The sequence below is a fragment of the Phoxinus phoxinus genome, assembly GCF_949152265.1.
Source record: "Phoxinus phoxinus genome assembly, chromosome: 2".
Classification (NCBI taxonomy): domain Eukaryota; kingdom Metazoa; phylum Chordata; class Actinopteri; order Cypriniformes; family Leuciscidae; genus Phoxinus; species Phoxinus phoxinus.
Genome location: NC_136877.1, coordinates 47,509,967 through 47,524,738, shown reverse-complemented (window position 1 = coordinate 47,524,738; position 14,772 = coordinate 47,509,967). Strand labels below are relative to the sequence as shown.

At 37.6% G+C, this 14,772-nt stretch overlaps 1 protein-coding gene across 3 annotated transcripts; it reads right to left on the bottom strand.

The window, feature by feature from the left end:
* Nucleotides 1–4,516: 4,516 nt before the first annotated feature.
* Nucleotides 4,517–12,776, bottom strand: tmem88b (transmembrane protein 88 b). Of its 3 annotated transcripts, none has more exons than XM_079585718.1 (3): nt 12,462–12,715; nt 8,198–8,570; nt 4,518–5,226 (listed from the first exon to the last, which is right to left on the bottom strand). In XM_079585718.1, exons 2-3 carry the CDS (start codon nt 8,567–8,569, stop codon nt 4,945–4,947), a joined length of 654 nt encoding a protein of 217 aa, XP_079441844.1. In that variant the 5' UTR covers nt 8,570; nt 12,462–12,715; the 3' UTR covers nt 4,518–4,944. The 3 variants fall into 3 exon arrangements, with proteins under 3 accessions (XP_079441845.1, XP_079441844.1, XP_079441843.1); XM_079585717.1 differs by having other exon boundaries at nt 4,520–5,226; nt 8,198–8,575; nt 12,462–12,776; XM_079585719.1 differs by lacking the exon at nt 12,462–12,715 and having other exon boundaries at nt 4,517–5,226; nt 8,198–8,573.
* Nucleotides 12,777–14,772: the final 1,996 nt, after the last annotated feature.

The window sequence follows — 14,772 nt, the reverse complement described above, 5'->3', positions numbered from 1 at the left end:
GCAGTGGTTCACAATTTGATTAGTCCCATTTGCCCCTGCTGGCAGATGCTGTAACTGCACCATTTCACATGCAAAACGTGTGTCTCGTCTGATTGGTGGATTCGAGTCAAGTCTTCTCTCTGATTGGTAGAGAGATCTTCAGTCGAGTGTTCAAGGAATGTAGACTCTCGGCCAGTCGAAAGGTCTACTGGTAAAATAACTTGACTGATGATTTAACTAGATCCAGAGTTTAGATTAGAATAGATTGAGGGTTTATAATATATCGTGATGATGAACCATGTGAAGTGAAGTGGCGTCTCACCGTGGTTGAGAATGATGTTGCCTTCCGTAACTGCTAAAGCGGAAACGTTCGGAAACTCATATCTGTAGAGCAGGCACTTCAGTACTGCGAAATTTCTGGGTGTGGGGGAGTGCATCGTGCGCGCATTCCCCTGGTTTGCTGAATCAATAATAGACAAATATCTCTCAATTCATTAGTGATGGGCAGATCGAGGCTTCGAATCAATCCGACACCCGTCTCCACGGTCCCACCTAGTGGTCACTTGCAGGTGTTGATCTGAAACAACCTTGACGAGCCATTAAAATTGTTGTTGTTTTTTTATTATTGTACTTTTCTAATATGTGAATCTTGTAACCTATAGGCTCCTCACTGTGCATAATGTTATTTTGGTCCTGCAAAATTAATATTAATAAAATAAATCAAGCCACAATGTCTCGCTTTTTTAGATATTTTTATTCAAAAATATTAATTTCTCTGCTGTGGAAGGACTTAGCCTACTTCTTTTTTTTACAGATCATTTATCTAGCCTTTGAAAATATCCTCTCACAAGGGACACTTGTTGCTGGAATACAAATATATTTTTTTAGCCATGACATACTATGAGGAAAGATTACTGCCGATCTAGATTCCAGTAAGTTAGTGGATCATGAGTTCTGGGCAAATACGCATCGTTGATGTATTTTTTCACTTCCACTGTGGCATCAGCTGTAGCATTGTGTATCATCTGGGTTTGATGGATACGACGAGTATCAAAAAGTTCCCATAAACTGTCCTGTGTTTCTACTGGTGTTGATGTTGATGGGTCTGATGTTCACATTTCTATCCCTATCTTTAATCTATCTATGTATCTATCTATCTATTAATCTAGCTGTCTATATATATTTATATCTATGTATCTATTAATGTGTCACTATGTATACTCTGTGTCTCTAGGTCAATGTGTTGTGTAAATTTAAATGTAGCCTAAGCCTAAATATAACTAAACAAATCGCATTATAAATTCACCAAAAATTCGCTATCTCAAAATCAAACTCCTCTCACAAAAACCCAAGAGGTCAATATGTGTTGATTTCACTTTTATACAGATGTGCGATCGTGTGGTCTGTTCCCGACGGTGTCAATCAAACGCTGATTCGGCGGATCACACCTGATGAAACACTTGTGAAACACTTCGAGGCTTCGTTTGGCCATAGTCACGTGACATGGGTGTTTTGAATCACGCTTCGGATCAGTGTTTCGAAACATCTGCGCTTCGGGATCTCGCAAAGCTTCGGAACGACTGTTTCGCGTCAGCCATCCCTACAATTCATGAATCTTCGTTATATAGAACCTCACATCTTATCAGATCATAACTATTCAAACGCTGAGACGCGAAAACAGGACTGGCTGGACTCTCAGCTGATATCATCATCATAATCTTACATGCTAAATTCAATGTACATAACTTTATACTATTGTACTGGAATCTAAATTAAACATTTAATACATTTGTAACCCAACAGCGTAATGTTTGCAACATCTCATCCAGTACCTATCTGAAGTATTTCATACACCCTGCAGGTGTTTATTAGTGGTGGCATCTAATTATTATTGGATTATAATTTTGAAATTATTATCATTATTATTAAATGATAATAAAATTATATTATCATTATTATTAAAATCTAATTAGATTATCACTAAATTATTAATAAATTATAATAATATTATCATTAATACAATAATTATTATTGTTATTATAAAATAAAAAACAGTCTCTTACAATGACTATTATACTATATTATACTTTACATAAAATACAGGAAGGTGAATAATACAGCGATTCGAGCAGCTGTAGACTTTGACCAATGGCCAGTCGGTATACAGTCTTATGTACAGTTAAAGTCCTAATTATTATCTATGAAATAACGTTACTATCGTTGGTTTTATTTATTGTAAACCTTGTGTGAGCTAATCGTAATTTTCACAAGGTGTTCATTTATGAAAATTGGGCCTGTCAGTAGTGGATAACTAAGTAATTGAATTGCGATCTAACAATATAGAATGAATGAATAACAAAGTATTACAATCAAAGACTGCGATCTAACATATAATGAATAAAACGGTAATGCTAGTTCTGCACACATCATGTAATAAATAGTTAAGTATAGTCATGCATCACGTTTAGCTTGTACTTTGACATAATACAATCATATTTATCTGTTTTTACACGATAATATACACAGGTTTCTTGTATACAAACAATACCGGATGCGCGCGCATCCAAGAGGCAAGACCGCTATATGTTATGCCGAGTTCTGTAAAAGAACATTGTAATTAACGTAGATTTCGCATTGTTTGTAAATTCGTGTTGACTCAATAATAAACTGCAATTTCAGAGTTGAATCTGTTTGCTTGTGTTTCATTTGCATATTAATATAACATTATGTAAAAAGTTATTTAGTTGACTAGTATGAAATTGTCCAACTAAGTTTGCGAATCATAAAAACATGACACCCTATGCATTTAGGTTAGTTTACAGCACAACAGCTCCGCGTCATCTCTGCTTCTGCTAGATATAGCCAGAGAATGTCTAATAAGGGCCTCTTAGATGCACGCGCATCTACGTGATGACGTTGCACAGAAACCCGTGTATATCATTGTCACTTACCTTCAAATTCTGAAATATTCCGATCTCCGTCACTTGTTCGCTCTGATTGGTAGTCTACGCTCGCCGATTGACCGTAGACAGTTCGGCTCTCTGATTGGCCTAGAGTCTACAGTGAACGTAGACTCTGGGCCAATGACGGTTCGCCGGCTGACCGTAGACAGTTCGGCTCTCTGATTGGCCTAGAGTCTACAGTGAACGTAGACTCTGGGCCAATGACGGTTCGCCGGCTGACCGTAGACAGTTCGGCTCTCTGATTGGCCTAGTGTCTACTGTGAACGTAGACTCTGGGCCAATGACGGTTCGCCGGCTGACCGTAGACAGTTCGGCTCTCTGATTGGCCTAGTGTCTACTGTGAACGTATATTCTGGGCCAATGACAGGTTGTAACTGTCTACGGTCAACGTTTAGTTTGCACTTCGCTAGTTAATACAGTAGTGATTGATTTAAAGAAAGAATTAAAAAATGAACTTGATTTGACGTGTGACGTCAATTTGCTACATTTTATACGGTTGTCGCGTTGTTCTCGGAAGACAATTTCAATATAAATCGTTACGTGCTTAATTAATGATAGAAGCGAAGCTCGTGTTGAAAATTATTTCTTGCATTGAGCTTTTGAGAGATTGATTGGTCTAGTATCTGTATTAGTAAATTGCATGTTGTTTTTATGCTGCTGATTGTACAGCACTTTGGTGTAAAGTGCTTTATAAATAAAAATTAAGTTATTAAACCTATTGCTTCTCAAAATGATTCACTTCTTCGAAGCCCCCTGCTCGCCAGAAGTGTATTTGCAACAAAAACTCAGGCCTGACGTGAATGGAAACACTTTACAAACTCATTGTAAATGTATTATTGAAAGTAAAATCTATCCAATGCAATTAACTAATTTAATACGATTAAATATCGTGTTCTTTTATCAATTTTTGGCGCTTTTTTTGTTTGTTCCATCAGGGATGGCTCAGCTAAACAGGCCAATTAGAGGATATTAACTACTATAATGCCTTATAATTAATGTCTAATTAAAAACGTATACAAATGTATAAAACTGATCAGAGTTCAGGTAAAACCTATAGACACGTGTTCAATCTCAATGTAATTTTGCCACCATTACATTTGTTGTGGTATTTTAATTAAAATAATAAAAAAAAATTTAAAGTAAGCTAAAGATATATAATACAATAGCAAATGCTTTATTATAAATGTGAAATAAATCTTTATAATAAAAAAGTGGTTAACTTTTTTCTTTCTTTTTTTGCCCAGTATGATCAATCTTTTTCCATTCCTGAAAAAGTGTTTTTTCACAAATTTCTTTGTTCATCGCTTCATAAACTGGCATAATTATGAGTGTTTTTTATATTTTTGTCATTTTATGACATTCTTTAACACTAGAGGGTGCTATACGTATATTTATTTATCTCATGGCAAGCTGACATTTTTGTCAATTTTCTGTATGAAGTGTCATTCATCCTGAAAATGATTTAGCTCATAGTCATTACCTTTGAAAGCCAGAATGATTTATCATTTTCCATAAATTAAATTGTATATAGTCAAGCAGCTCGTTTGTGTTTGTCCTGAATCCACATTGTGAGGAAAAAAATAGCACAAGAGCCCACCAATTTTGTGAAATTACAGTATTTGATATGTATTTAATGTAACATATTAAAGGAAAAGAGAAAATACACAACACTGTACATGATATAAGAAAATATATGACAAAATATTTTTGACAATGCCTTAAATATATGTGCGTATTGTATGAATGAGGCCAACAGTATTTGTTACATACAAGCACACATTTTTTGGATATTTAAATTTGATGATTCTATAAATGTATTGTGCAATAACAAATTGACGAACATGGTGTTTCTGGCTATAAAACATGTTAATCAGTGAGTAAGAATTCCTTATTACACATTGCAGACCTTACAATACCCACATACAAATATTAAAATATATATATCACACAAAAAGTAGTGTGTTCATTCACAACTTTCCATATCTCCAGTAGTCCTTTCCTTCTAAACCCACACCTTTCCCTTCCCTTCCCTCTTCCCAGATCGCTGTCCGCAGCATCCCCCTGCCAGGCCGCGGTGCTGGGTCGCGGGAAGGTTCTTGTAAACGGCCCGGCTGTAAGGAATAAAACACAGACCCAGCTGAAGGTGACGAGCGAGCCGACAGTACGCAGCCAAGGCCAGAACCAGGAGAGGAGTCACTAGCAAGAAACCCACAACCAGCAGCGCCACGCAGCCTCCGTCATTCAGCAGGTCCGAGCAATACGGCGTCGAGCCGTGCGGGCGCACCTGAAAACAGAGACGATTTTTGTTCATTTAATTTTATTCATTTTTAGTATTTTGTAATTTATTTGTAATAAACACGTTAAGTGGGCTATTAGAAAATTTTAATTTATTTGTTAAATTATGGTAAAATTACGCCGAGTGTGACGTCATATTGTGACCGTTGCGTTGCAGTGTGCGTAGAAATAATTCGTTGGCTGTGCTTTACCACAGTTACTTACATTGATTTCTCGTGTTGGCTTAGCTATAAGGCTCTTTTGTTTTGCCTAATGAAGCAATAGCTGCTATTAAAACCTCTTTTTTTTTTAAGTAGAAATAATTTGTCCGCTGTACTCCTGAGCGCAAGTCCACCAGTGTTGTGTTACCTTTGTGGTATAGGCACTAGACATGTTTTAATGTTCGCTTCGAAAAAAAAAAAACTGCACCCCCCAAACCTAAAACATCTTCCCTCGCCCCTGTTTAATTGGTGGTGTTGAGGATAAGAGGTGGTGTGTGTGTCTGTGTGCGTGTGTCTGTGTGACTGTGTGTGTGTGTGTGTGTGTGTGTGTGTGTGACTGTGTGTCAGGAGGAAGGGCAATTGAGGGATGAAACGGACCCCCACATTCCTTATCTATTCCCCAGTGGGATGGAGGGAAGCGGAGTTTAAAAAGAGTGACTGAGTAAACAGGGAGTAGGAGGGTGAAAAACTGATAAAGCGCATCTGTGTTCGGATCTGCTCTTTCTCACTCTGGCAGGTTTCTTCACTCATTGTAAAAACCACAGTTAAATACAGTCGTAGGCAACTTAAAGGTGAAGTGAAGCCAGTGTTTCTCAACTGGTGGTTCGTGGAGTGAACAGTCAAAGAAACATCAACAACAAATGTTTTTCGGATGCGAGACTTTTAATTTTCAAAGACGCGCGTGAGACAGAAATTTTGCCAGACGTGTCTGAGGAAAAACGTTGTCCCGATTCATTATCTGCAAAGATGTTGTCAGGCTATATGTTTGGGTCATTATTCTTACGTTATTTTCGTAGCTGGTTGAGAAATAAAAAGTCTCTCACCTCAGAAAAACAAACTTTCCTGTCCACGCGCAAATGAGGCGGCGCGCGCTTTATATCACTTCAATATACAGTGCAAAGAAACTACTACGAGAATGCAACGTCGTAGTTACGTTGTCAATTAGTAAGGGCTGAAATAAAAGTAAAGTACCAATAAATATCGTAACTGCTACGTCGTGTGTTAGATGGAAAGGATTTGCATGCATGTATGATGTTCTGTCAGGAGCAGTTTCCATGTTTCTTTAACCGTTCATGTTGGTATTGTGTATTCACTTTTCAAATTTTCACTTTGTGTATTTTTTTTTTTTAACCAACTTACCAACCTTTGCAAAAACTAGTTTGGGACTACTTATACTGTTTATTCATCAGTGTTAGTCATATTCTTACAATTTATGTGTATTAAGTAAATGGGGACACTACTTGTGTGTGTCAACAATTTTTGTGCAAAATTTTTTTTTCAAACAAGTGGTTCACGGCTTGATGACCACGGGGAAATTGGGTCCCATGGCCAAACCAGTTGAAAACCACTTCAGTAATAAAAATGCATACAATCTAAACATACAATTTTGTGAATATTTACTAGATGTTCTGCTGGTGGAGCAATAAAGGGAGGGGTGAGTTTATTTGGTTGTCGATTTCATGTATGGTTTACTGCACCTTAATACTAATAGTCTCACTTATCCTGTGTCTTCGACAGACATCTGAGGAGTCGACTGCTTATGTGAAGTGACAAACTATTCACATGGTGGATTCCTTACAGATCTTTGAATTTATTTCATTCATCTCTCATTAATTTGTGTCACATGGGGACTAATTGGTCTGAGTGGCCATTGATCTTTGATCTTAAGGTCTGGTAATCGGAGAGGCTGGAGGAATTCAGCCTTTATTTACACACACTGACCCTTACTGACCCATGGGCGCCGCTATGCGATAGCTTAAGCTGTTTTCTTCTAGCAAGAGACAAAGTGCATAGATGGAGGGTCTGTATCTTACAGAATCTTGTCTGTTCATTTTGTAGTAGCGTTTGAGACGATCTTCTCTTCTGTGGGTCAAAGTGCAAGATTGCATAGTCACTATACAACTTTTCTCTCATTATTAAACTCCAGTAATCTCCCGTCCTGAAACACTTCTCATCTGACGTCATCCTCAAACTCCTGACCTGCCCCTGCTAATACTCCTGCACTCAAACTGCTGAGAAATGCCCGAGATTAAGAGATTACTTGGTGAATCAAAGAGAAACAGAGGCCAAACTCCCATAAATCCCTAGGAGAATATCTCTGAATCATGATTAGCTTTTATTCTGAGTCTTTTTTCCCAGATTATAAAGGACATTCCTTTAGTGCTGCTATACACTGTTTGTCTTTCAATATGCATTTAACTCTTGTTAAATGGCTCTAACTGCATCTCTAACTGCATCATAAGAACATGCTTTGTCCACTTTTTTATTTAGATAGTTTTCAGGTTGTTTTGTCTATATGTATATATCCTTATCGTGTGAAATGAGCAACTTTGGGCCAAAATAATTTCACACATCCTTCAAAAACAGCCTTTTTCATAAACTCTGTATATCGTAAATGTGACCCTGGACCACAAAACCAGACAAAAAAAAATGTAAGTTGAGAATTATACATCATCTGAAAGCTGAATAAATAGGACAATATTTGACCGAGATGCAACTATTTGAAAATCTGGAATCTAAGGGTGCAAAAAATCGAAACATTGAGAAAATCGCCTTCAAAGTTGTCCATTTATGTTCGCAATTGTGCTGCATTCACTCACAGGTAGGAAATTTACAAAATATCTTCATGGAACATGATCTTTACTTAATAACTTAAAGATTTTTCAAGCATAAAAGATTGCCACAAATATACCCGTGCTACTTGTGACTGGATTTTGATATTGTGACCAGTTTGATGCACTTCTCCCCTGCAAATCTTACCGTTGAATGACAGAGAAAGCCGAACACCACCATGACAATAGCAGGAGTGAGGATGAGCCCGAAGACACATCCAGCCAGGCAGGCGTTGATGGCAGCGATCAGCAGGTTCTGCGCGGTCACCAGCACTGAACAAGCCCAGCAGTCCAGAGACCCCCGCAGCTCCAGCGGACCCTCCGCAGCCGAGTACGGCGGAGGCACGACCACCCCAGATCCTCCCACCGGGGTCCCGGCGGGCACAGTGGACGCCAGGGAGTTTGTGTGCTGGAAACTGGGGTGATGCTGATGGTGGTGATGGCTGTTGGCTGGGAGCTCTTCGGAGAGGTCAAGGGCCTGGTGATGAGCGCCCTTCTCCAGTGTGCCATTCATGCTCATCCTGATCTGAAGACGATAGAGAAGACTTTACCAAACCAAATGTAATGATCCAGAATCTAGTCTTCAGTCACCCCTCCTTATCTCACTCCACTGGCTCCCAGTTGTGGCCAGAATCAAGTTTAAAGTTCTAACGCTGCTAACTAGTTCGCCCCTAGTCACCAGACCAAGCTCAATCTTTTAAGATTGAACATTAGTCTGGAGAGTCTGCTCTGTATTTCTACTGCACAAGAGCCGTGATCAACGGGCATAGTTCAAATGACTCTGTACGCAATTGGATAGTCCTTCAACCAATCAGACTTGAAAACTTGTCAACGTGTCAACAAACGTGTTGGTTTTTAGCATTGATCAGCGTTTTGTAGAAGCTGCAATGGCACGAGCGATTTTTGCAGGTTGTGCAAAAAAAAAAAAGAAAGTGAGTGGTATTTACACCCACTCGAGCGATTTGTTTTGCTAAACTAAATAAGCCATTGAGCATCGTCGAGAGGTTCAAATTAATTGGATTTGTCACTTCTCTAACGTCATCATGTTAAACCCGCCAATAGCGCGCCAGGTGGATAAGCCAGTTTGTGATTGGTCCCCGCAGATTTGTAACGGAAGCAGGATAGAAAAATTTACAGGTTTCCAGCCTGAGCTGAAGGCCGAAATCAAATATCCGGCAGATCAGGCTGGGTTTACTCAGTCTAGCTCGCCCCTACACCTCAACCCACTACTAATGTGCTCCCTCCCGCCAGCTCAGGTCACTGAATAAGCGACGTCTTGTTGTTCCCTTGCAACGAGGCAAAAAGTCACTCTCCAAAACCTTCACTCTCTCTGTTCCTCTCTGGTGGAATGAGCTGCCAAACTCCTCCCGAACTGTTGAGACCATAATCGACACTGTAAACCTTGACGCTCAAATAATTAATTGGTTTGAGTAGAGCCAACTCAAATTAGTTCAATCAAATTAACTTTTATGAGTATTTAACTTTCTTCTTTTTCTTTTGAGTTCATACAACTGACATATTTGAAGTGATTTCTGGTTTTGAGTTTTATGAACTTAAATTTAACTGAATCTGGGCTGGGATTTCTATTTCCCAGCATGCTTTGCCATGACACTCAAAAGTGAGAGTAAATGTTAAAATTTAATGTTATATAATGTTTTGGGTGCAAGATTAATGTTAAGTGGGAGATTTAGTAGTGTTTAATGTTTTGTTATTTTAGAAGAGTTTCTGTTATATTGTTTTTCTGTAGGGTTACCTTGGCATGAGCTTAGTTTGAGAACAGATATTACATGTTTCATGTTATTGGACTCATTCAGCAAGTGCTAACCATTAGCAAATTAGCATTTATTGAATTAGCTGGTTAATACGTTTTCTGTACTAAAAATATTTCAGCTAAGATGTTAAATCTTATGCAGTTAAATGTATGAATTAGCTTACTCAAATATTTCAAAGTAGGAGCATTTAGAATTAGTAAAATTTCATGTAGTCTAACTGATTACCTAAAAATGTTTTTGAGTTTTGCCAACTTATTCTGGTTTACAGTGTTGTCTAATAAACATGGCATTGTGTACAACAACGATTGTTGGCTCTTTGGTGAATGCTTTGTTCTTTGGATAAATGCTAAATGCATAAATGTAAAGTTAACCCTTAATGCATTTATGTTTCGCCAATCATAACTACATATTTGGGTCTTTAGCGACCCGGATCTACAACATTTGAAGTGAATCAAAACCTTTCATCAAAGTTATGAATTTTTAACACCCGTTCTCGTCTTAGGACAATTTTGCTGAACTTTTTTGATCCACTTCAAATGTTGATGTATATCTAACATGGAAAACTGCTGATATTTTAATAAAAGTTACAAAAGAATCAAATAAAGCATTATTCGTTCCCTTTTAGAACTTGAAAGGGTTAAATTTAAGCAGATGTTTTTATCATCATCAGAGCTCGTTCAGCATCTGGCTTGTATTGGCTCTGTGATTTGTGTTTGTTAACAACAGCGGCTGCAGGAAACTCCAGGTTATTTCACTAAAAAAGCTTGTTACTTTGGTGGATGCGTTCATATGTGACTTTGACATCTGTTTTGCACTGTTCACTAAAGTTCAGAGCAAGGTTAAATCACTCATCGCCAGGAAACTAGGGTTGTATGATCCTTTAATTAGGTCTTTAATCAGAGACTGATTGTTATCTGAAAGCCAATTGGCCCTTTGTGGCGGAAACTAATTGGTATTTCAGTGTGTTTGGAACAACACAGGCGATATGATGAAGAGATTAACAGTGAGAAGCCTTGACATCGCAGTAACACACCGCTGGAGATTTGATCTCTTTTATCAGTTATATATATGTATGTATGATGTCACCCCCAAAAAAAATAAAAAAAAATAATATACATTTTCATTATTAAGCACCCTTCTCCCAATCACTGTTTCACTTTAAATTTTTGTATAATTTATTTCTTCTAAATTTGTAAAATGAGATCCATTCTTTCAGGACTTTCAATGATTGTTAGAAAAATAAAATCAGCATTAACTGCGGGTGGTCCAACAAATGCTGTAAAAATTCTTGTTTTAGTTGGTAATGAGAATGAGATTTTGTCAGAGTACAGAAATAGAAAATGTCACAATGATAAAATCCTTATGATCCTTAAGTCAAGAGGCTTAATTTTCTTATGCACTTTTTCTCTCTCTAAATTTTATGTAAGTTAGTTTTTTAAAATAAATAAATATATAAATCAAAAAATGTCCCTTTGTCATAATTTCTTCCAAAAATTGTTCCCTCTGGTTAGACTGACTGACTGACCATCCAGATAGGACTCCAGAACAATAGACCGAGGTCAAACTACATAAATACTTTACACGCCAGACAGCTGTGGCCTCAATGCCATACGCTAATCATCTAAATATGGATACAGGATGGTCTCCGACTCTCTCTCTCTCTCACACACACACACTGTCATCCTTAAACACTCGATCCTGAATATGCCATCAGTGATGCATGATGAGGGTGACATGCACACGTTTGTGCGCTTGCTGTCCGTTGTGTTCTCTTCCTGCCTTTGTATTCTGTTTGTTAGCGCCTAATGTATGGCATGTGACTCCGCATATAACAAACACTCGATCACCCCTCAGGAAACCTGAACACAAGCGCACACCATGCCAAACCTGGACAACACACACTGCTCCACCCGCTAACACTGTTTCCACTTTTCTGGGAATCACACAATTGAGAATTAATCTGGAGCAAATATTACTCAGAAGCAATTATATTTCTACAGAAATGAGCTACCAATATAAAGGTGGAATTGTTTTTTACTTTGCTATTTATATTAGGTTTGATGTGATCTTATATTGATTCATAAAATGGTTTGATCAATGCCTGCTTCTATTTGACGGGGTATTTAATTGATTCATCCATATACAGTATAACTTCACTAAATACATAGTTCATTCATGAAACTAAAGCCATTTTATAGCCGGCGAGATTATGAAAACATCCGTTTACCCCTCCTCCTCCCCAGCACCACCTGTAGACATCTGCAATGAGGGCTTGAATATATTCTTGCAGCAGCAAGTCCTTTATGTGTTATTTTAACGAAGCTGCTTGTATTTGCTCAGCAGAGGCGTAGCAGATCTCGTCCGCCAAAATCAATGTACTTTCCATGCCACACGCCAATAAATGCTGGTTAAATAATTCACTCCGAGAGTTATCATGATTGAAATAATCTTTCAATGAAAGTAGCAGGTATGCCACACTATATGTAGAAGTGCACATAGTTGCCGTTGATCTAACGGTTATGTAAATTAATGTTAAATAAGCAATCAAACAGATACGTGAATTCCAAGCATTCCCCAGCGGTGGCCTCTGATAGGTCAGTGCACGTGCACCTTATCAAGCCGCCTACACCCCCCACTCACCCGATGCTGAGAGTCCAGTAGTCCTCTTCTTCTTGTTGCCTTTGTCTAACTCAACATGCACTCTTTGGTTTGTGTTCTTTTTTGGAATTCCTTGTTCGAAAAGTTCTAGAATCTCTAAAATTCTAAAAACGTTTTTCCTTGGCTGATCCTTGCTCTCATTTCTTGTGTTCTCTGAAGTGTAGCTGTTCTTGGCTGTGTATGAGTCCACTCGCTCTCTGTTAGTGAGATATGGATGTATCCTGCCTGGCAGTTATAGCAGTGCCTTTCTCTGTGCCTCCCTCGTGCCCCCTCCCCCTTTTCCTTACCCTTCTCTTCTCCTCTCACTCCCTTTACTTACTTTTTGTATGGGGGAAGGAATGTTTATTTAAAGAGCCGAAGTGAAGACTTAAATTACCGCTGATGGATAGAGAGGACATGAAACCACCTCACATTTACACCACATCTTCCACACCTCCTTTCTCCTCTGCTCGAAGCGTAAACTGCTCTGACCGCATGGTGCCAAGTGTTGTTTTTCCTGTAATCTTGTGGTTGATATTGCCCAAGTGATCTGTGCACAAACTCATGTTATCCATCATCCTCCACCCATAATGCACTTGTTATGCAACAATCAGTCTTTTAGGGGACATTTCAGGGATAAAAAAAGAAGAAGTGTGGCCTCAACAAACAAACATAAAGTAACGGTTTGCATAATCTTTTTTGAGTTATAACAACTTCCAATGAAATTACGTTCAACTAACAAACTACATTGACTTAAGAGGAACTTCATTCGTAGCATGACTGGACACACATTTTTAAGTTAGTTACTCTGTATGTTTTTACGTATTTCCTTTTTTGCATACAGACAACGTTGTCAAAACAATCGGCTATTTTCAAGTCGGATCTGCGAAAACGACTAAACCGCTGTATTATTTATTCAGGCCAGCGATGTGACTTTGTAAAGAAACACTACGCATCTGTAGACTGAACATGTAATACACAAGTGCATAACGTCACCATTTCCACTGATGATAACAATGTAGTTTTCAAAAACGTACGCTTTGAAGCCCGTTTTCAAAAGTTAGCATTTTCAGGCCCCAAAAACGCTGTTGTCATGTAAATGAACCGCCTAAACCGCATAAAGTTTTATGTTTTTAGTTGTGTAAACGGCCCCCAAGTCACCTCCACTATACTTGAGCTGTGGCCCTGGAACCAATTAATCTGATCTATTTGAATAAAAATATGCAGCGAGTATAGCACATGCTTAATTGTTTGGCATGTACAGTTTATGAACAAGTCAGAGATTACTTGTCACTGGCATTGGATCAGTCATCATGTATTTGCTCTTCGGCACAATGGTAACCACAAAAAACTCAACATTACAGAAACTCTTTTAAATGTCAAACATACCAGCATTAAACACTAACAGGTATTTTCTTTCACTAAAAAAAACATAAAATAACACTTACTTTCAACATTTAATCTCCTTATCCAGACTTATGTAAAGCATGCTGGGAACTAGACTTCCACTGCCCAATTACAAGACAATTTCATTAAGTTACTACAACTTATTCTTTAACAAAAATCTAAAATTTTAGATTTTGCATTTAAATTACCTACAATATTAAGTTAATGTAATGATTCAACATTATTACGTCAACAGAACACAAAATAATGTTCACAACTCCAAAATGGCACATATACATAAAACACTGGCTTGTTACGTGAACACATTTCATGACATTTAATATATATAATAGTTTTTTGCTATTAGAAATTAAAAGAATTTTGGACTTCCAGTCTTAAATATTTTCTGCCTCAATTCTCTCTCCTCTCTGGCCAAAAGTGATGTTCGAGGGGATATTTGACTTTACCCTACGAGTTTGATTAAAATATGAGAAAAATATTTTATATTTAAATACTTTTAAATGTAACATTTTTAAAATGCTACACCTGGTTAAGGTTTTATTTTTCTGACAAAATTATTTGGCAAAAAAAAGGTCAAATTACAGCTACAGGTTTTATTTTACTTTTTTAAAAATGCATAGAAAAACAAAAAGCTCAAAGGAAAAAGGAAAAAGCTCAACATAATCAGTTATTAATATTTTGTTGGTTCTCTCTTGTTTATAAATTTCTTTGTATGACAGCCTGGCCAGAACTAGCACGATTTGGCATGTTTCATTGCGTTATCACAAATAAAACAATTGACTCCAAGCACAACTATGCAATATGCTAAAACAATTTTTTAATAATGTTTGAATTTGCCAATTTTCCTAAGCTGGATATCAATTTTGTCCACTATTGTAGAAATATATGTATATTTAAAAATATTTTG